This window comes from Narcine bancroftii, chromosome 9, assembly GCF_036971445.1.
Source record: "Narcine bancroftii isolate sNarBan1 chromosome 9, sNarBan1.hap1, whole genome shotgun sequence".
Classification (NCBI taxonomy): domain Eukaryota; kingdom Metazoa; phylum Chordata; class Chondrichthyes; order Torpediniformes; family Narcinidae; genus Narcine; species Narcine bancroftii.
In genome coordinates this window covers 24,863,186-24,885,130 of record NC_091477.1, presented here as the reverse complement: position 1 = coordinate 24,885,130, position 21,945 = coordinate 24,863,186, and the positions used below count along the sequence as shown (strand labels likewise).

Here is a 21,945-nt window from a genome sequence, read left to right as displayed (position 1 = left end):
GATCTGCTGAGTTTTTCTGAGTTTTTCTGAGTTTACTTTGGATTCTGGCATCTACATTTTTTATTGATTTTCTCTCCATGGATGAGGGTAAGCTTGTTTTCTTTTGTTTCCATATTTTGTCAGGCACCCTTTTTCCCAGAGGTTCAATTTCAATCATATTGTTTGTCCTTAAAAGCTCCTCTAATCATTCTACATCAGATACCCTAATTTTTTCACAGAACCCAGGGGTTTCATGATGTTGGAGTGGGCCTAAGATGACCTTGTGAATTCTTCCTGGTTCACCCGGCTACATGGATGCCGCAGCTTGGTAAACTCAATGACTGCGTTGACCAGCTTCAGTTCTTTCTTGTTCCACTCTGTTTCCAGTATATTTATTTTAATGAAAAGTGATAGTAAATAGATCAGGTTGATTCAACATTTGCAGTATTCTACTCAAATGTGCTCAACATTGCACACACAGCGATATTATATTTACATGCTTATACTAAACCTTCACAGGCACCAGCTATTAAAACCACCAGTAAATGAAGACAATGACCTCACAATCACTCCATTTGGTGCTACCAAGTACAGCAGCTCAAAATAAAGCACTCCTTAATCAGTAGAGAATTTGAAAACAAGAGGACTCTCAAAATAGTGTCTGCTGAATTGGAAATGTGGTGGTCAGGGGAGTAATGGGTGAATAGGAATTTATGGAGCTTAGGATATGGGCAGTTGAATTTTGACTGTGCTCAAGTTGCAGCTCAGTTCTCAAAATACAGAAAAAAAACAATGTTTTCACCCTGAGCAAAACCATTTATTTAATTCAAATCCATTTCCTCAATTGTGTTCTGAGATTCTGTGCTCAAGACTACAAAATATTCTAGAGTTGTGAATGTGCTTTAGTCCATCATTCACTCCTTCCACTCCCAACAACTCCACCCATACCCTCCCCCCCCCACGCCTTGGAAAAGCAGCCAACATATGGAAAGACTCATCCTATTTTGACCACCCCCTCCTGTAAGGGAGATTCACACGTCTGAGATCACATACCAGCAGATTCAAGGATGGTTTCTTTCCTTCTCTTATCAGATCCATGGGTGAACTTCAAAATATGCTTTATAGCATCCAATCTGTGACTTAGCCTTTTTGTACTGTGTCTTACTTGTACTATATATGAAACATCTAACTGGGTTGTCCACAAAAGAACCTTTATCACTGCATCCTGGGATATGTGACAATAAGCATGAACATAAACTTGATTTACTTTTACACAGTGAACTAACTAACTGTATAAAACTCCACAATATCTCTGAGCCAGAACCTGAGGGATTATCATGGAAAGTAATATGGAGTCCAGGGTGTTAGCAGGATTAAATAACTAGATCAAGATTCTCCATTATCTTGTTCTGAATGAGTGATTACATGAATAAGAGAGGATTAATTGCTAATGAAGAGTTCTTAATTCTGTGTAGAATTTGATAGTTTATTGATAGGGTTGTGTTTTTCTTCTATTAAACGGAAAGAGCTAAATTTCAGAAAAATAGCAGAATTTTTTTTGACACACCCTAAATAATATAACCAGCTAAATTGAAACAGTTTCTCTGAATAAACATATCACAGAACTTTAATCGTGGAAAACAATTCTGAATCAAGCTTGGATCAGATTCTTGCCTTGAAAAAGATTATACATCTGTAATATCTTATCAACCGAAACAGACAATGTGGGAGCAGAATTAGGCCACTCAGCCTCTCGAGTCTGCTCCACCATTCAAATCATAGCTAATGTATTTTTCCTCTGAACCCTATTCTCCTGTCTTCATCTCAAAACCTTTGACACCCTTACTAATGAAGAACCTCTGCTTTAAATGTACCCAATGACTTGGCATCTGTAAAAACGGATTCCACACATTCACCACCATCTGGCTGAAGAAACATCCCTTCATCTCTGTCCTAAAGGGACAAATTTTTATTCTGAGGCTGTGATCTCTGATTCTAGATTCTCCCACTACTGGAACCATTTTCTCTATGTTCCTTACGCCTCCTTAAAGCTTAGATTTTCTCTTTTTTTCTTTATTCATTGCTGAACAGAATTGATTTTTGAGTTTTTTTTTCATTTCCCTTAGTTCAGCAAAACAGCTGTGTTTATCTGTTCTCTTCTTTCCTGGAATGACAATATGTTGTTGAGGAGTACAGCACATTATTTCAGCATAAAGCCTTTCAACGACAGCTTCAACATGAAAAAATACATTTTCCTTTTTGATCTTATCTGCATTAACAATTGTGGCTCTGAAGTTTTGGATCAGTTGATCTGTACAGATGAGCAGTTAGTTTTTGGAAGGAAGCTCTTAAACCTGCAACATTGATACGGCTTCAATTTCCATAGATGCTGCCTGACTGACTGAGTATTTCCAGCATTTTTAGATTTGAGTTGCAATTTTATATTGTAATTAGTGGACATCAGTTGTCTGTTATTTTCTGTTTGAACTTTTAATCCATTGTACTAAGTATTCTCTCTGCTAACCGGGATTTAAAGTCAATTTTATTCTTTATCAATCAGGGTGGCCCAACCTTTTAATTTTTAATTTAGACATACAGCATTTCAGCCCATGAGTATGTATTGGGGGTGTGGGTTGAAATAGCCTGTTACAATGCTGTATGTCTAAATTAAAAATTAAAAGGGTGACTGCCCCTGCTTTATCTCATGGTCCCCAGACACATAATGTGAATAATAAAGACATCATCAACTTGTACTTCTTATTCCTCATCTTTGAGTCCTGCAGTTAATGCCCCAAGAACTAAAATACTTCTGCTTCCTTCATCTGGCTGTTATGAATTCTTTATCTTCTGGAAAAGGAACATGGTTTGCATGTGAATGTCATAAAGCCACGTGCAAAAGAAATCCAAAGAGCCAACGAAGAGTTGGCCTTCCCATTGGTCTTCTTCAGAAGAGAATGTCAGTACAATTGGGGAGGAAGGCCAGCCTCAGGTGTAATGCATTAGTCAATAATACATGCAGTTGATTGGATGGCACCTTGGAAGGAATATGTTGGAGGGGCACATGGACCAGAATGATACTAAGGCTTTGAATGGTTAAGGAATGATGGTGTGAGAATATCTTTTGTTACTTTTAACCTTGGAATTTGGACAGTAGTCTAAATGAGGCATTGACAATTTTACAAAGCTTTGATAGATATAGTAAAAGCAAGACTTGGATCAGGTTCACAAGGGCAAAGAAGACAGCAGAATCATCTTGCTGCAGAAGATTACATTTTAACCCAATCCTGTTAATTATATCTACTGCAAACATTTTTAATAATGCCATGATTGAATACCATCATTGAATTTCATAGCAACAAGAACTAAAACAAACACTTCCAGTGGAAGTTGTCCTGTGTTAAGCATTAATAGTAAATATTAATTTTAAACATGCTCAGTTGTGTAATATACTTTTCAATTTGCTCTTTCATTTTCTCTCCTTCAAATCATGAAGCTGTTAAGTCAAGCTGGAGTAAATTTCTATAGGTATTGAACACAAATAATTTCACATCCAAATGGAGATTTTTCATCCTTGGACTATTTCTGACACTTATCTCCCCTTTCTGTATGTCTCTGCCTCTATCTCAGGAGACAAACTATCCACTGACATTTACTCTAAATCCACTGACTCCCACAGCTACATTGAGTGCACCTCCTCTCACTCTGTCTTATAGGATGGCATCCCTTTCTTTCAGATTCTGTTATTTCTCTTCTTGAGATTAGGCTTTCAATTACATGACACTAAAATGTCGGTATATTTCAGGAAACATGATGTCCTCTCCACTGTGGTTGATGGATCCTCACCCCATCACCTCCATTTTCAAGAATACTTCTCTCCCCTGCCTATTGCCAGACAGATCAGTGATAGTTTTCCTTTTGCCTTTACCTTTCACTCCACCAGCTTCCTAATCCTGTACATCACTCAACCCATTCTTTCCATCTCTACCCATTCCCAGGTATTTTCACTTGTAATCATAGGAGATGTATAACCAGTCTGTACACCTCCATGCAGGAACCCAAACAGTCCATCCAGATGAGGCAGAGATGCAGAAGCATTTCCTTCAACTTTGTCTATTGTATCCATTGCTCTCAATGTGACTTTCTCCACATTGCTGAGACCAAGCAGAAGCTAGGGCAACTGATCTGTCCAACACCTATGCTCTATCTGCAGTGGCCACCTGGTGTTCCTGGTTGCAAACCATTTTAACCTCCCCTCCCCATTCAGAGACCAAAATGTCTGTTCTCAACCTCCTCCATTGACAGGGTAAGGCTATTGACAACACTTTCCAAGTTCTAATATTTCCCAATTTCAAAACAAGTCGTTTTCAAAGAGATGTGAGTGACAATATTCCAAATGACTATCTTATTAATCCAATAAGCCAAACTTTGAAGTTGCAGCTGTAAGTTGCTTTAATTCATTGATAAAACGGATAAACATTTTGCATAACCTCGCACTGAGATTTTCATAATGATGAATAAACAAAGCAGACTGTATCATGATATAATGATATTCAACTTCAAACAGATATAGGAAAAAATAAACAAAATAAGATGAAATAAAGTAAATTAAGATGAATTCAAAGAAGATATCTTACCCTTATGTCCTGTTCATAATTCTTCAAAGAATAAAATGCAAGCTCTCAGTCCACTCGGATATTACCACATATGGCATCATAGTAACTATGGTAACTACAAACAATACTTTTCTTAAAGGGATAGGCACAAAATTAACTATGAATAAAAAATACAAGGTTTTAACCTTTACATTCCAGCCCCTAATTATTATAATAGACATTAATAACTAATATATAATAATACTATTATAGATACAAAAGTAAATATGATCAGTATAAGATTAGAAATCAAAACTTTCTGCTTCTTATAAAAGACTTACTTTAGTAATCGGTTGATTTAAGTAACCAGTCTTGGTTTTAATCCGCACTTGCTGAATGAAACCTTTTTTGTCTGGAACTGTTCCCACAATTTTCCCCAGCAACCAAAAATTTCTTGGTGCAGAATCATCCATAATAATTACAATGTCTCCGCATACAAAATTGCATTTAACTTTAGACCATTTATGTCTTTCTTGTAATAATGAAAGGTATTCTTTAATCCATCTTTTCCAAAATAAATCTGCAATAAAATGTACTCTTCTCCATCTGCATCTTGCATAAATATCTTCTTTCTAAAATTGACCTGGAGGCATTAAACATTTAGATTTAAGAATTAGAGATGATTCGGTGTAAGTCTGGACCTTGTAAAAATTGAGAATTCAATGAAACTCCTTGAAATGATGCTCCACACTCAAATACTACACGCAGTTTCTCCTTTTGTGGATGAATAACTCCATGATGAGGTAAATACCATTTTCTACCATCTTTACATTCGAAGATATCTTCTGATATCTTTTCTACATAACCCTTGACTATCATGTCTAATATGACATTGGTATATTCCAAATGAAAGGAAGAATTTCTCTTAAATTTTCTTTGCAATTTCAGCACACACTGTTCTGCAATTATTTTATTATCTGGCATTCAAATTTCTCTTTCCTTCAAAGGTAATGCTACACAGTAATGACCATCAACATGTTGAACAGAATTTGAAACTATATCCAGAAACTGTTTATCCTCCTTCAAAGGTTCTTGAATATCTTTAAGACATTCAGGAATATCAATTTTAAACTGTTGTTCCAATAGATCATTAAGTTTGACAACTGAAATTTACATTCGACAACTCCTGATCATATTAATTTTTCCTCCTAATCGTCCGTTACTTGCTCATCCAAGCAACATTGTCACGGCATAAGGTCAGTCATTTTGACTCCTTATTACTTCTAGAGGTTCGAGCGCCTTTAGTACATCTAATCCAATTAACTTCTTGATTTTAGCATCAATTCTGGGTAAGCAAATGTCTTTTTGACGATCCCACTGTTTGATATCTTGATAAGGAATATTCTCTTTATTCACAGGCATATTCTTCTGAGTATATACACTTGGAAGATCACAAAATTCATTGCTATTCAATCCAGCAATCTGCAAACTTGAAACTATATTAGTTTCAATGTTCCTTTCATCATTCATTGTCTTCAACAAGATCTGTGATCTTTTACCATGAAGATTAAGTTTATTCATTAATGCAACAGTACAAAATGATGCAGTACTTCCTGGATCAACAAGTGCATATGAAGCTTCCTTTTTTAATTTTACCTGCACAGAAACTATTGAGAGAGCTTTGTCATCGGCCCCAAAAAAACTTTTTGTCTGAACCGAAGCTGAAGCATCCTCTCTGACTGTGTCCGCACCACAAGTCCACAGTCCAAAAGGTCAGTCCAGGGTCCATTGCACTTTCCCTCTATAGATGCTGCCTGAGTTCATTCAGTAATTTTTTTTCTGCTCTGGGAAAAAATGATTTTTTTTAAAGTAAATAAATTGGCATGACAAAATTGTCATCCTACCATTTAATTTCACTTTAAAATGCGGCTACAATGTATTTTTCATTGGGTAGTTGTCATCAAGAAGCCCTTGCCTTCCTGTTTCCTTCTTACAATGAAAACATTGTCTGATACTGTTGGGTCCCATTTATTTAACTTTTGGGGCGTGGTGTATAGCCTGTGTAACCAATTATATTGTATCATGCGTAACCTCGTGTTTATTGTATTTCTCATGGTTCCGGAGCATAGCTTTTCCCATGTTTCATTCTTTATCTTTATGTTTAGATCTTGTTCCCATTTTTGTTTGGGTTTACAGCTTGTTTCCTCGTTCTCTTTCTCTTGCAGTTTGGTGTACATGTTTGTCATAAATCTTTTAATTATCATTGTGTCTGTAATCACATATTCAAAATTGCTTCCTCTGGTAACCTCAGTCTGCTTCCCAATTTGTCCTTCAAGTAGGTTTTCAGTTGGTGGTATGCAAACATTGTTCTGTGAGTTATACCATATTTGTCCTTCATTTGTTCAAAAGATAATAATTTATTTCCCGAAAAACAGTTTTCTATTCTTTTGATCCCTTTTTTCTCCCATTCTCTAAAGGAAAGGTTATCTATTGTGAAAGTGATTAGTTGATTTTGCGTCAATATTAATTTTGGTAGTTGATAATTTGTTTTATTCCTTTCTACGTGAATCTTCTTCCAAATGTTGAGCAGATGGTGCAGTACTGGTGAATTCCTATGTTGCACCAGCTTTTCATCCCACTTATATGGTATATGTTCAGGTACCTTCTCCCCTATTTTATCTAGCTCTAATTTGGTCCAATCTGGTTTTTCCCTTGTTTGATAAAAATCTGATAGGTTTCTTAATTGTGCTGCTCTATAATAATTCTTAAAGTTTGGTAGCTGTAAGCCCCCTTGTTTGTACCATTATATTAATTTATCTAGCATTATCCTCGGTTTCCCCCTCTTTCCATAAGAATTTCCTTATTATTTTCTTTAGCTCCTTGAAGAATTTCTCTGTTAGGTGAATTGGTAATGATTGAAATAGGTAATGTATCCTTGGGAAGATATTCATTTTAATGCAATTTACCCTTCCTATCAGAGTTAGTGGTAAGTCTTTCCAATGTTCTAAGTCATCTTGTAATTTCTTCATTAATGGCTGATAATTTAGTTTGTATAGATGGCCTAGATTATTATCTAGTTGTATACCTAGGTATCGAATTGCTTGTGTTTGCCATCTAAATGGTGATTCTTTCTTAAAGTTTGTGAAATCTGCATTTTTCATTGGTATTGCTTCACTTTTATTTACATTGATCTTGTACCCCGATACTTCTCCATATTCCTTCAATTTCTTATGTAATTCTTTTATTGATATTTCTGGTTCTGTTAAGTATACTATGACATCATCAGCAAATAGACTGATTTTATATTCCTTCTCTTTTATTTTTATCCCTCTTATTTTATTTTCTGTTCTTATCAGTTCTGCCAATAGTTCTACAGCTAACGCGAACAGTGAGGGAGATAGTGGACATCCCTGCCTAGTTGATCTGCTTAATTTAAATTGGCTTGATATATATCCATTTACTGTCACCTTCGCCAATGGTCCCTTATATAATGCTTTAATCCAATTAATATATTTATCTGATAGGTTGAACCTCTGTAGTACTTTGAATGAATAATTCCATTCTACTCTGTCAAAGGCTTTCTCTGCATCTAAAGCAACTGCCACTGTTGGCGTCTTGTTTCCTTGTACTGCATGGATTAAGTTAATGAACTTTCAGATATTGTCCGTTGTTCGTCTTTTCTTAATAAATCCAGTTTGATCTAGTTTTACTATTTTTGGTACACAGTCGGCCAATCTGTTTGCAATTTGGGCATGTGAGAAAGTGGAAAAGTTTTGGGAAGATCTAAATCAGGTATTAAATAAAATCACAAAAAACAACATACCAAAAAAATCCAGAGATCTTTCTTCTAATATAAGAAGTAAAGAACTTGGACTCAATTTTGATGGAGCACAAAAAAGATTTATTATGCTCGCCTTCGCTGTAGCAAAAAAATGTATTATGTCAATCTGGAAATTAGAAGATAGCCTGAGAATACAGCAATGGTAAATAGAAATGAATAAATGTATTCCATTGGAAAAAAAAACATATAATTTAAGAAATTATTCGAACAAATTTGGGAACCGTACATGGAACACAACAGAGAAGTCCTACCGTGGACCTCCACCGCCTAAAATGACAGAAGGAGAAGAATACGAAATGAACTGACCCAGTGTGTAAAAGTAGAAGACACAAATTTCTTGTTTATTTTCATTGTGTGATGACATTGTTTAATGGGTTTAATGTATCATATAGGTTGAATGTTGAGTGGGTGGGGGGGGGGGGGGTGAAGGAGGGAGGGAAGGGAGGGGGGAAAAGGGGAGAAAAATGACTGTGTAAATTCAAGAGGGAAATGTTTGTGTGTATTTTGGTTAGTATGATTCATAGTGTGAAAATTTTAAAAAATTTTTAAAAAAAGAAGCCCTTGCCTTGACTTCCGCAATGTTCATTAAGGATAATTGTGATTCTTTATTCCAGCTTGCTGTGATTTTCTTTCAGCCTCAGATTTTTGTAAAGAAGTTTGGAAGTACATTTATTCTCTCAATTATTTTCCCTGTCCAAAATGAATTTTGTGCAACATTTTGATGTGAGGCTAAAAAAAAACCATATTTATTCATAAAAAATGGTAGAATGATAACACATTTGATATGTCTGCAAGATCTCCCAAACAACATTTTGAAAACTGTGCAACCCTATCCAAATATTAATGTGATTTTATTCCATCTAAGCATTATTTTTTTTCCTCTGAGATCAAATAGGTCACATAATATTCACCCTATTATTCTCTCTCGCACTATCACTGCACATATTAGGCCTGCCAAAGAGGTTACGACTCCTGCAGTTCATCCAGGAATGAAATGGATTGATCTCTTTTGTAGGTTCTTTAAAGTAAATATTGTGTGGACAAAAATATTCCCAGAGAGAAAGAAAACACACAAAAAAAATTTAGTATCAAAATTTCAGTTAAATAATTTGTTTGTATAATTATATCAGCTCATATTAGTTTATAGGTATTCCTAAGCATGCGTACCTTTATTTAATTTCTATGTTGTATTGAAGTAATTATTGGAAGCATCATTTGTCTATGATAGCTGAACCTCTTACGATTGGATTACAATTATACTTCAGTACTCAAAGTTACAAAAAGGCCATGAAAGAAGTCTAGAAACAAGTTATGATTTTCATATAAAAGAATAAATAAAAGCTCAAAGTTCAGATTTATTGTCAGAGTACATGCATAACATCTCATACAACCCCTGAGATTCTTTTTCCTGCGGGCCAGGCAGAATTTCTACTTAGGTAGTGTAAACTGTACTCAAGAAAAAGATATGCATACAAAAGAGAGAAATGTAAACAAATAAAGAAATGTAATCAAATTGATTGTGCATTCCAAAAAAAAATCAGTAATAAATAATGTGCTAAGTAATAGTCTTTAAATGATTCAATGATTGAGTTTATTGTTTAAGACTCTGATGATGGAGGAGTAGGAAATTTTCCGGAACCTGGCATTATGAGTTTTATGACACCTATCCCTCTTTCCTGAAGGAAAAGCCAAGGGTGTCCTGGGTGATGTGCATCCATGATGATGGCTGCTGCTCTCCAATGGCAACGGTCTATGTAGAGTTTCTCGATGGTGGTGAGAGTTTTGCCTGTGATGTTCTGGACTGTGTCCACTAACTTTTGCAGAGCTTCCCACTTGTGATATTGGTGCCCCTATACCAGAACATGATGCAGCTGGTCAGCACACTTTCCACTACACATCTGTCAAAGTTTGCCAAGGTTTTCAATGTCATATCAATCCTCTGTAAACTCCTGAGGAAGTAGAGGTGTCTATGTGCCTTCTTCACAATGCCAATATTGGGTCCAGGAAAGGTCCTCCCAGATAGGTCCTCCCAGGAATTTAAATTTGCTCACCCTCTCCACCTCTGATCCTCCAGTGATGACTGGATCATACTCCTCTGGTTTTCTCCTCCTAAAGACCACAATCAGCTCCTTGGAGATTGTTCAATGAAGAAGAATGTTTTCAAATTATTTCAATAAATGGTTTGCTGGAGGAACTCAACAGGTCGAGCAGCATCCGTGCAGGGAAAGGAATTGTTGACATTTAGTCCTCACCAAAGAACACCAGGCTATCGTCTTCCACTATGTAACAGACCTCAGCACATCAGGACCTCCCCGCCATGATCTCCTTCCTGACCACATTTCCTGCTTCTATCTCTTGGCCAACATCTACATAAAGGACTATCCTGGTAAGCTCTTGCCTGTTCTTGCCCCATTGAAATTATCCCCTCATACCTTGACTCTATCCTGTCTCCCTTTGACTAGCCCCTTTCCACCAACAACCAGAATACTTCACATTTTATAACATCCAATTCCTTGGCCTCCATAGCCTCGTCCTCACTATGGATGTACATCCTTTATAATCTTCCACCATCTATCAGAAAGGCCTTTCTTTTTGTAATGAAGATTCAACCAGTTCCCCATCACCAACACTTTCATCTGCTGGGCAGAACGTACTTGTTCTTATCCAAACCAATTATCTTTTGACTCCTCTCACTTCTTATAAATCAAATGTGTAGCACAGGCATTGCCATGTGTCTCAGCTACAACTGCCTTTTCATTGGCCTCATGGAACAGTCCTCATTTCTAACCTTCTCTGGGACCACTCCCCAATTCTTTATCCATTATATCAAAGGCTGTGTTGATGCTGATTCCTGCACCCATGTGGAACTTGCTAATTTTTATTTTCTTTTTAACTAACTTTCACCCTCTTCTCAAATTCTCTTTGAACATTTCTAACAATTTCCTCCTTTTTTTTTGGATCTCTTCTTCTCTATCTCAGGAGATGAACTCTCTGCTGGCATTTACTCTAAATCCACTGGCTTCCACAACTACCGAGACTACATTTCTCCCCATCCTTTCTCTTTTAAGGTTGCCACTTGAATAAAAAAATACTTATAAGCTTTTGAGCATTTAAACTTTTCGATCATTCTTCTGATCAACACAGGATATAATTCCATTCTACTGAATGCTTGAATAAGATAATCAGAATACAATATTGAAGAATGTGACCATCAGCAAGAATGCTGTGATCAATCCATAAAAATGAATTCAATATTCTAAGCTCTGCATCTTTGCTGAATACAGTATGAATCTTGTTCACTTTCAATTCCAGAAGCATTCCAATTCTTTTTCAAAAGGAATCAAAAAGAGTAAAGTGGGCACCATTTGTTAAATGTAATTTTTTTTTATTTTCAGAGGAGTCTTGACACATTCAATATTGTAGAAAGTAATTGAATTGGCAATTTACTCTAAATAGATTTTTAACTTCTCGTGATATTATATTGTCATTCTCAATGAATTGTATAGGAAAAGTTAAGGTCTTGCAAGAAATCCTGCCATTCCTGTCAAATTAGTATAGTGTGAGAAAAGTTGTTTTTGAGTTGTCATTCACGTTAATTGTTTTTCACCTTTACTATCTGACTGATTCAATTTAACTTTTTTGGATTGTGAAACCCTATGTATCAGAAAGACCCTCTAACCATTTTTGCTCATGTGCAGCAAACAAAAAAAATGCTCTGTGACACACATTATTTTCTTGCTGAAGATCACCCCTATCCTAAAGCACTGTTGGTACAAGCACATTTATAATATCATTATTTCTAAAATTGTGTCTATAAAGAAAACGTAGAAAACTAAACTCATATTTACAAGAAAGTGAACCAAATTTGATTCCTGTTCATAAATATACAGTTGAATAGAACATCTTGCAATGGAAATTTCTGTTCATTTTAAATACTGCAGTATACTTATCTTGCTGGAGAATTTTCTGTTAAGTTTAAGTAGAATTCATTGGGTTTTACATATTTTAGGTAATAGTTTTCATTGCAGGTTTGAAATGCTGTTGAGATGGAAATAAAAATACTCGGTAACAGCTAATGGGGGGGGAGGGTTTTGAAGTTCTAACACAGTCACAGGATGACAGTCGATATGGGAACAGCTGAGTAACTTGTGAGATGGTGTTCTCTTTTTGCCACTTACTGAAGCTGCCACAAGAGGCTGACAACAAGGAAGATTTAGAGTGAGGCTTTCAGGGGATGTCTTCAATATTTAGGTGCTTATTCCCTCTGGGATTAAAATTACCCGTGAGTTGTTGTACTCCAGCCTTCTCAACTCTCCAAGACTGCCATTTCCCCTTACCTTACATCTTATTCCATTTTTAATTTTAACAGAAAGCAGTTGTTTCTTATTTAATTGAAGTCACAACCAATTCCTGCTCTGCATCCCCCACACTTCTCTTTTCAACCTTATTTTGAGATTTCTGCATTTTGGCAGTCATGCCATCCAGAAGGATTAACGAAATCTAACCATTTAGAAAGATGGTATTCTGTCATCATGCCTGTACTACTTATCTGAAAAAGAAGCATCCAGCAAGTTGTATTCATCTGGCCTTTCCTCATACTCATTTTCAATGTCTTGTCCTTTACAACTTCTATTTCAAATATGCTGCTGCTGTATGTCCTCATGGCCCCTTGTGCATAGTTATTTTCCAAACTGACTCTTTTGCTAGTTTGGTAATTATGTTGTCTGCATACTGAGCCGAGATGTGCTATGAATACAGATGTTTTTCTGATTGATAAAATATTTCATAAATTTGACACCTATTGTAGAACTTTTATAAAATTTAGTTGTTTGATGGATCGAGAATTTCTTCCGTTTTTACATAAGCAAAGTTATGCATTCCAAAAATTAGGGACACAGTTCTGCAATCTTCAGAACCTTTTGTATTTTCCCTCAAATAAACAGTCAGAAATATACAATGACAGTTAGCAAATGGTTAATATATTGATTTAAATTTCTATACCCTAATTTTTAAAAATATTCCACATTTATTTATAAGTACAGCATTTTCAACATTTAAATGTTTGTATATTTGTAACAATCTGTTTCTTTAGAGTGTCTGCTATCTTGGCGCCTCACAGTTCGGCGGGCAGCAACCTCCTTTGAAGAAGACCGCAGAGCCCACTTCACTGACAAAAGACAAAGGAGGAAAAGCCCAACACACAACCCCAACCAACCAATTTTCCCCTGCAACCGCTGCAACCGTGTCTGCCTGTCCCGCATTGGACTTGTCAGCCACAAACGAGCCTGCAGCTGACGTGGACATTACCCCTCCATAAATCTTCGTCCGTGAAGCCAAGCCAAAGAAAGAATTATTGCTTTACTCCCTTTATCATCTATATCTCCCTCTATGCATTCTTTACTCCCTTCATCATCTATATCTCCCTCTCGCATTCTTTTCTACCATCTTCAACTTGCTCTGATTTTCACCATTGCCTTTCCAGAAACATTTTCCAAATCTTTATTTTCCTGGTCTCAGTAATTCCTCCTGTTATACTGGACAACACATTTTTTTTCAAAAGGTTTACTTCCTGAAAAAGAAATTGGGGATATTGAAGCTGAACACAAAGATAATTTCAGATTTGTGGTATCAAGTGAGAAGATGGAGAAACATTAAATTAACTTTTATTGAATTTAGCATGTTTAATTCCATAATGATGCTGACATATTGCATTAGTTCAATTGACCTGAAAGTGTTTTGCCGCTGATTTTTGTTTGTACTCAGCATCTGATGCCTTTCGTGTCAGTGTCCAACAATAGTCAGCCAGCATTGATGGATTCTGGTTGCCCTGATTTTCCAGAGTTGTAAAGTCCTGGTTTCACCATATTTGTCACTGATGGGACCAAGATTAGCAGGGAAGTCCAAGTGTGAATGTAGAAAATGAATTTTCAATGACACATTGCATTTCATGGTTCTGTATCCTTGAAGTAGACAAAATATGACAGGAAATCGCAAAAATAAGTTATATCTAAAAAAAATTAGGAGATAGGAAATTTTTATGTGAATATTTTAATCAGCAATTCAAAAATCCATAAAATAAACACAAAAGTGTTCAAGAAACAAAATCTTAATTGTTCAGTGTTATAAGGAGATCCTTTAACTGAACTTAAATATGTCAAAGTGTTTAGACTTGCATTCCAAATGGAATAGTTTAATCAACCTACTCCCACCCTAATACTTTATTCCTTTTCATCCTGTTCCCTCTAATGTTGCTACTGCTATTCATCTTAAAATCAGTATTAACATTCTGTGTGCATTCCTTTGTTTGTATTAAATGAACGTCCTTCACTAAACATCTGATCCTTTTGATGTCCATGATTCATTTGTCAGTACACAATGCTATGTCATCTGCAAAAATAAAAGTTGCTTTTGATCCATTTATCTAAGTCACTTTGATTGCCAAGCCCAAAGATGAAACCTTTGTGAACATTCCGATAGTCATTCTTAAAATTACTCCCTCCTCTAACATTGAATTTCATTTATTTTCTAATTAAATAGAATTCTATTAAGAATTAGTTAATTACTTACCATTTCTTGCCAAGTTCTGCTGATGTCATTGGGCTTTCTTGTAGATCAAGTTCCCCACCAAAACTGAGAAATAAATGAACAATGACAAAAATATAAGATGAGATCTGTTAGCTTTCCCCCACTGTAATTATAATGCAAATATTCCATGAAATTCTTTGAACTAATCTTAAAATTATTTTAAAAGCTGTTAATGAACTTGTACACTCAGCTTTATTCTTTTTTTATGTCGACCCAGATGTTTGAAGTTTCCCTCTGTTTTTAATATCTGACATAGCAAGTGATGTATGTGTTCAGGAGCTGGGAAATGCCATGTAGGGTCATAGTCCTGTGTATTTTATTTCTGGAAAATCACATCACAACTAATAGTTATGATGAATAAAATGTGTTAGAAGCTTATTGCTTGACCAGCACCAACTCGCCATATGATAAAACCATTCAGTAAATCACAATTATAAATGGTAGGAAAGATTCTGCGGATTCATCACTTCAAAGTCCAAGTACTTCTTACATATTGTACTGTATGTGGAAGCCTGGAGGTACCTTAACCCAGTTTAATAAAGATAACATATTTCCTTCCCCAAATGGCATGTAAAACACAAAAAATATTTTAAAAATATCATTTCAAGGTCATTACTAGGACATCTGGTTTTGATTCAAAATTATTTAATTAACTGGATTTAAATTTCCTAGATACCACAAAAAATATGGAACAGGAGATAAAGTTGGCCATTTTTCCCAATGAGCCTGTTCCATCATAATAATGTCATGGCTGATCCAATCTTGACTTCAACAATACATTTCTGCTCTCTCCCCATATTTCTTGATTTCACCTCTGCATTAAATATATTCAGAGCTCTATGAAATTGAGGATTTTTCTCAACTCCTAGAGGGTATAGATTCCCTCTCAACTCCATCTTAAATAGCTGTCCTCATATGGTCAAACCATATCCCTTTGTCTTGATAAACCCATTGGAGGAAACATTTTCTCAGTTCCCAACATTTCAATCCCTGCTGAATCTTGAAAGCATCAATAAGACGACCTCTTATTCTTCTAAATTCCAATCAGTAGAAACTCAACTTACTCATCACCTACACCTTGCTGGACCTTCTCTTCCTTGCTTTTTTTGGATGGGCAGAACTCAAAATCCCTGGGAGTTTTATTGAGATTCCTCAAGGCTGAAAAGTCCTTGCTGAAGTTAATCTATTTTTCCTTTAAAATATCAAATGAATTTACTTCCATTGTCACTACTGAAATAGAATTTTGTACTAATGAAGTCTTTTCATCAAATATTTCTGCATATCTCATTATTTGTGATGATGATTTTAACAGTTATGGATCAAAAAATTCTGCAATCTTTTTGGGGGTTTAATTCCACCACTGCAATCCAGAATTAGGAGTATTATTTTTCAATAAGCAGAGATAGACCCTTTTCAGCTTTTGATGACTGAAGAAATATTTTTCCTCAAAGTAAATGAAATGATTAAATTCTTGAAGGCAGTTAAAAAATTTTTTGTACAGTAAGTCCTTGAAAATTTATTGTACAGTGTTGTTACATTTAACATTGTTTTGTTATAATGTTGTTAAGATTTTTAAAAACCGTGTTATTTTACCGCAATATAAAATTGGTTTTGTTTAACATCGTTTCACTTAAAGAAGCACTTTACAAGAACATGTCAACAGTGTAAAGTGAAGACCTGTTGTTTTCAAAAAAAGATTCTTCTCCTCAGATGAAGGTAAAGAAGGGTTAGATTTCCATTCGCACCTGAAATCTGGTGGGCATTTTTCATTTCTGCCTCAGTGTGGCAAATATCAACTTGGTTGTGATCCACCAAACGAGCATATTTCATCTCCTTTAATATGATCTAATTCATGCATTTTATGAAGTGTTGCTTCCAAGCATCTTAAAGACAAAAAAAAAATTGTTTTAGTGATTTAACTCATCAAACTTGAAAATAACTTGTTTTCCACTAATATCAAATTGGAAATAATTTGATCTGACTGAGCAAGATATTTCCAAGTTTTACACATTTTGAATTTGATTAAAATATTTTTCAAATGCTCACCATGTAACGCATATCAAAACATTTTAAAATGAGAGCTGAAACTTCTTTTACTCCTAAATTTAGTTTGTCCAGCTCTTCAGTTGGAATAAGATCAATTCCAATAAAATGTATTTTTATTGACATTTTGATGAATGTTTACATTCTAAAATGTATTTGCGTAGCACCTTTAACCTCCCATCATACTTGATAGCAGACAAAACAATCCACAGAATAATCACAAAACCCACCAAATCAAATCAATCGGGTGAACACTATAATAATAGAAGTTACCAATCGATTCCAGGAAAGTTGAAACAGCAGAGATACAAATAGCACCATTTTCCAAAATATTTTGAAATAGAAATTGCATTAAAAAGTGAAAAATTGTAAATGTTATGCCTTTTATTTCTTTAAGATGTAAAGGAACACCTCAAGGTGTAGTCCACAAGGAGACGCTGCAAATGAAAACACCTTGCAGTACAATTGATGTAGCAGTTAGTGCCCTCAATCGGGAATGAGGTTTAATCCTGCATTGTCTATATGGAGTTTGTATGTTCTCCCTGTGTCTGCATGGATTTTCCCCGGGACTCCAGTTTCATCCCACCTTTCAAAATATATTGGGGGTGTAGGTTAATTGGGTGTAAATTGGCAGCATGGACTTGTGGGCCAAAATGGCCTGTTACCATGTCTAAATTTAATTTAAAATTTAAAATAAAAAAAAAAGTTGTTCTGTGGAGAGAAAAGCAAGAGTTGAAGCTTGTAGAATAACGCACTGCATTAAATTCATTCTAAACAATGCTAAAGTTCTTCTGTTTTTGCACAAAGTGGATAGAGAAATGAACACAAATAAATATTATTGAATCAGAAACAACAATTAAGCAGAGCCTTCAAAAGAGTTCTTCGATCTGGATATTTTCCAGAATCTCTTAATGCTTAAGGTCACATGTAACTTTTGGACAATTTTGACTCTTGATTTCTGAAAAACCCTGAATTTAAGAATATAGCCGTCTTGTTGAAGTTTTAAAGGTCATCCATTTTGTGTGGTTTCCATGGAACTCTCAACTTACTTTTCTTTTATGTTCAAACAGCAAGGTTGGCTTCAAAGCAATGTTATTGTGTTTACATTTTTGTGTATTTCTTTCTTGCAGCCTACACAGAGTTCTAATGAACATTAGTTTTGTCCTTCCTCAAATCACACAATGAAATTTGAAGGGCATTTTGTGGGGAAGAAGGAGCATGAATTGCATTAAAGAATCACACATATTTGCAATATTTTACCATTGAGCTGTCTGCTCTGTTCCACAGTGTTAAGTATAAAGCAATAACTGTAAGAAAACCATCATAGTGCCAGTTTCCTTCTGAGATGAAATTCAGCACTTGTAAATACAAAGACTGGGAATGATTAGCAGCATCAGGACATTTACTTGCAGCAACAGTAATGTACAAGAAGCATCTATGTAAAGTAGCCCCAAACTCCATTGATAATTCTTGTTATCAGATAGAAAATCGAAATAAAAACATATAATAGTTCAGAAATATTTGTGATGTTTTCAGGTATTCACCCTCTCCGCCAGCTTTTCCCATCTGGAAATGATCCCATGTCCCTTTCATCACAAAGCCAGTGACATAAAAACAAGGTACATTACTTGAATCCGATTTGCATTTTGAAATCACTTGACAGCAAATCTATCATTTCATTTGAAAAATAAACAAGCAATGGAACATTGTTTATATTTTCCCTTCTGGTTTAGAGAGGAATTTGGTTGGTCCTCAGGAGAAGATGGAGGGAGAGTTATGTTGAAGTTGTTCAAGAAATTGATAAGGCCACATTTTGAGTATTGTGTTCAATTTTAGTCAATACTTGCAGGAAAACTATCAATAAGATTGAAAGACTGAAGAGAAAATTTACAAGGTGTGGTGGTACCTGCCTACTGCAGAGGGAAACCTCTGTACCTCCAAGAGTGACAGGGGCCAGGTCAACACCCTCCGGGATATAAGCCTGCGCTGGCCTCCCGAAGTCTCACTCAGAGTTACTGCAGCAACAGCCAGCCTGGCTCTGTGGAAGTCTTTGTGGATTAAAGCCTGTTGTACAGTCTTTACCTTGTGTGTGTCTGATTCTGGCTAACAGCGCACCACACAAGGATATTGCCAGACTTGAAGAGCTGAGTTATAGGGAAAGGTTGAATAGGTTAGGATTTTATTACTTGAAGCATCAGAGAATGAAGGGTGTTCTGAGGGGTTTAGATTTGGTAAATGCGCAGGCTGTTTCCACTGAAACAAGAGCAAAAGGACATGGGTTAAGGGCGAAAGGTGAAATGTTTAAGGGAACTCGGGAGGGAACTTCTGCATTTGGAGGGTGGTTAGAGTGTGGAACAAGATACCAGCAGAGCTGGTGGATGTGGGTTCAATTGTGACATTTAAGAGAAGATTGGATAAGGTACATGGATGAGAGAGGGATGGAGGCCTATGGTCTGGATGCAGGACAATGGGACAAAGAGGAATAAATAATTAGACATGGACTAGATAGGCCAAAGGGCCTGGTTCTTTGAAGGATACAAGATAAGGAAATTTAGTGAATTTAAATAGTTGTAGGATCATTCTTTCTCTTCTCAATCTCGTAAATTTATTAAAACTTACTTGCTTCATTCTTCAGCCACACATGAACCACCACTTGTTTGTGATTTCACAGGAACCTCTGCTGCACATGTCATAAGATCATATTTGACATTTTTGGATGTCATAGGGTCTTGGGTACACATTTAAAATGTTTGTTTCTTGCTAAATATTAAGAGTTACTTGTGAGAATGGAGATAACTGCACCCTCTTTGGCCTATAAAACTGCTGAAACTTACAGGCTGTACTCTTTAGTTTCACAGGACAAATGGCTTCAAATTCTCCATTGTTTATGTATCTTTTATTACTACACATTAGCAATACACTACATCAATGAAAAACAATGAGCTATTTTGTTTGGTTCCACCGACTTCCCAGATATTTGTTTGGTCTAACGATTTGAATTAATTTTCAAAAGCCACAATAAACTATGTAAGGTAAAACATCATGAGATGGGAATGTGTAAGGAGTTACCCTGTGCAGGGCTGTAACAAGATGTGAATGCATCCTTGTACTTACAAGATAAGAGAGACATTGATGGATTGAGAGGCAGGAAGCTAGTAGGGAAAGGATAGCAACAGTTTTAGTCATTGGACAAGTAATGATATGATGATGTTCTAAGCACGTATCCAAGGGTATAAAAAATCACCATTTTGCTGATAACGGCAGAATGCATTCTCCGACTAACATTGTTAGTTGCAAGTGTTACAATCCGGTAATAAAGAACAAAGAACCCTGATTTCGACTCAGTCTGGTGTTTGTCTCACTCATTCATGGACAAAGCAGACCTAACAATTATCAATGCAATTAATTGCTAATTATAACTGAGAAGAGGGAGTAAATGTCTCCTTTCTCTATTCCTGACATTTGAAAAAAGGTCAAAATCTTTTTTATTGGTATTATTCTAATATCCTGTGGACATACACTCAAACCCTGACACAATGGTTGAGCAGGTAGAGCTTCTGCCTCACAGCTCTATCAATCAGATTTTGATAGTATAGGTTTCCCTTGGGTGCTCTGGTTGGTTTTCCACATCACAAAGTCTTGAGAGTTTGATGGATAATTTATCACTGTAAATTGCCCTGAGTGTGCAGGTATAGAGATTCTTCCTCAGAATCTAGCCAGAGATGCTGAGAATATGGGAGAATAAATCAGGCTCAGTTTAGATGACAAGATCGCTCCTTAGCTTTTGGCTAAGATCGTGTAGTTCTTATCAGAACTGGATCTGTTGGGTGAGATGGTACAGCTGCAGGAGGGAGAAGAAGAAAGTGAAAGATACCTGAGAGGACTGTTTGGAGAAGGAGATTGTTTGGTGTGAGCTGGACTGCTGACGCATTAGGGGGTTGATCTAATATCCTTTCCAGCCATAAGTTCACCTCCACCAGTTCCATGAGATGGCTGCAGCAGGATACTCTTCTGTAACACAGAATCTGGTTCATTGTCAGGGTGGCAGTGAAGGACCTTAGCGAAGGCTCTCCATTTTCCCGGAACTTCTTTGTCCATAAAGTCTTGATGGAATGCCTTGAATATGAGGTGAAGAACAGCTACTGTCTTCAGGATGTTGTGGATAACAGTTACTTTGATGTGACATTCAAGACCCTAGCAGGATGGCAGAGGTTACTCTGGGACTTCCAGGAGAAGGAGAACATGACTCCACTCTTGCTATTCAAGGTGCATTCACTCTTCATCCTTCTGAAGGAAAGAGAGGTAACAGTGGATTTTATTCTACATGTACCAGTTGTGGATATGCTCACCTTCCAAGGTTGTAATTGAGGGGATAGGAACCTGCATGGATGGCAAAGACTCATTTGGAATCTGGACTAGCAAACGGCAAGTGAAGGTGAAGCTGCAAGAGGACAGCAAAAGGGCCATCATCCATGCCTCCTCAGTATTGGCTATCAGAAGGAACCATGGGTACCTGGTCTATGCTGGATAGCCCAGGGTGTCCAGGAACTGCAACAGACTGGGACATGTGGCAGGCTAATGCATCACAGTCATCTGCATACTCTGCAAAGAAGGAAGGCCACCAGACCAAGGACTGTGGAAAGAGCAAGTGCTGCAACCTGTGTGAAGAAGCAGGCCACCTCTAAAGGCCTGTCTAAAATGTGTAACCACTTATGCATGGGCAATAAGAGAGTAAATGGCCAACACCACAACCCCCAGTGAGGCTAGCACCCCCTCAACCTCAACTGAAATTCTGACAGAGACCAAGATCGGGGAAGAGAGGAGACCTCAAGCATATCCATTTTCAACCCTCAAATCCCAACCACAAGTCTGGAGGCTCCTCCTGAGAAGGCAAAGTCAATGGAG

General features: G+C 36.4%; 1 protein-coding gene across 1 annotated transcript in view; it reads right to left on the bottom strand.

Annotated features, from left to right (window-relative positions):
• Window positions 1-21,945, bottom strand: part of LOC138743317 (protein FAM114A2-like) — a 137,891-nt gene that overhangs the window by 96,877 nt on the left and 19,069 nt on the right. Inside the window, exons 3-4 of the mRNA XM_069898467.1 lie at window positions 16,743-16,880; window positions 14,980-15,042 (exon numbers count right to left, since the gene is read on the bottom strand). Of these exons, the coding sequence (XP_069754568.1) occupies window positions 14,980-15,008 (29 nt within the window). The 5' untranslated portion in view covers window positions 15,009-15,042; window positions 16,743-16,880. The remainder of the gene's footprint in view (window positions 1-14,979; window positions 15,043-16,742; window positions 16,881-21,945) is intronic.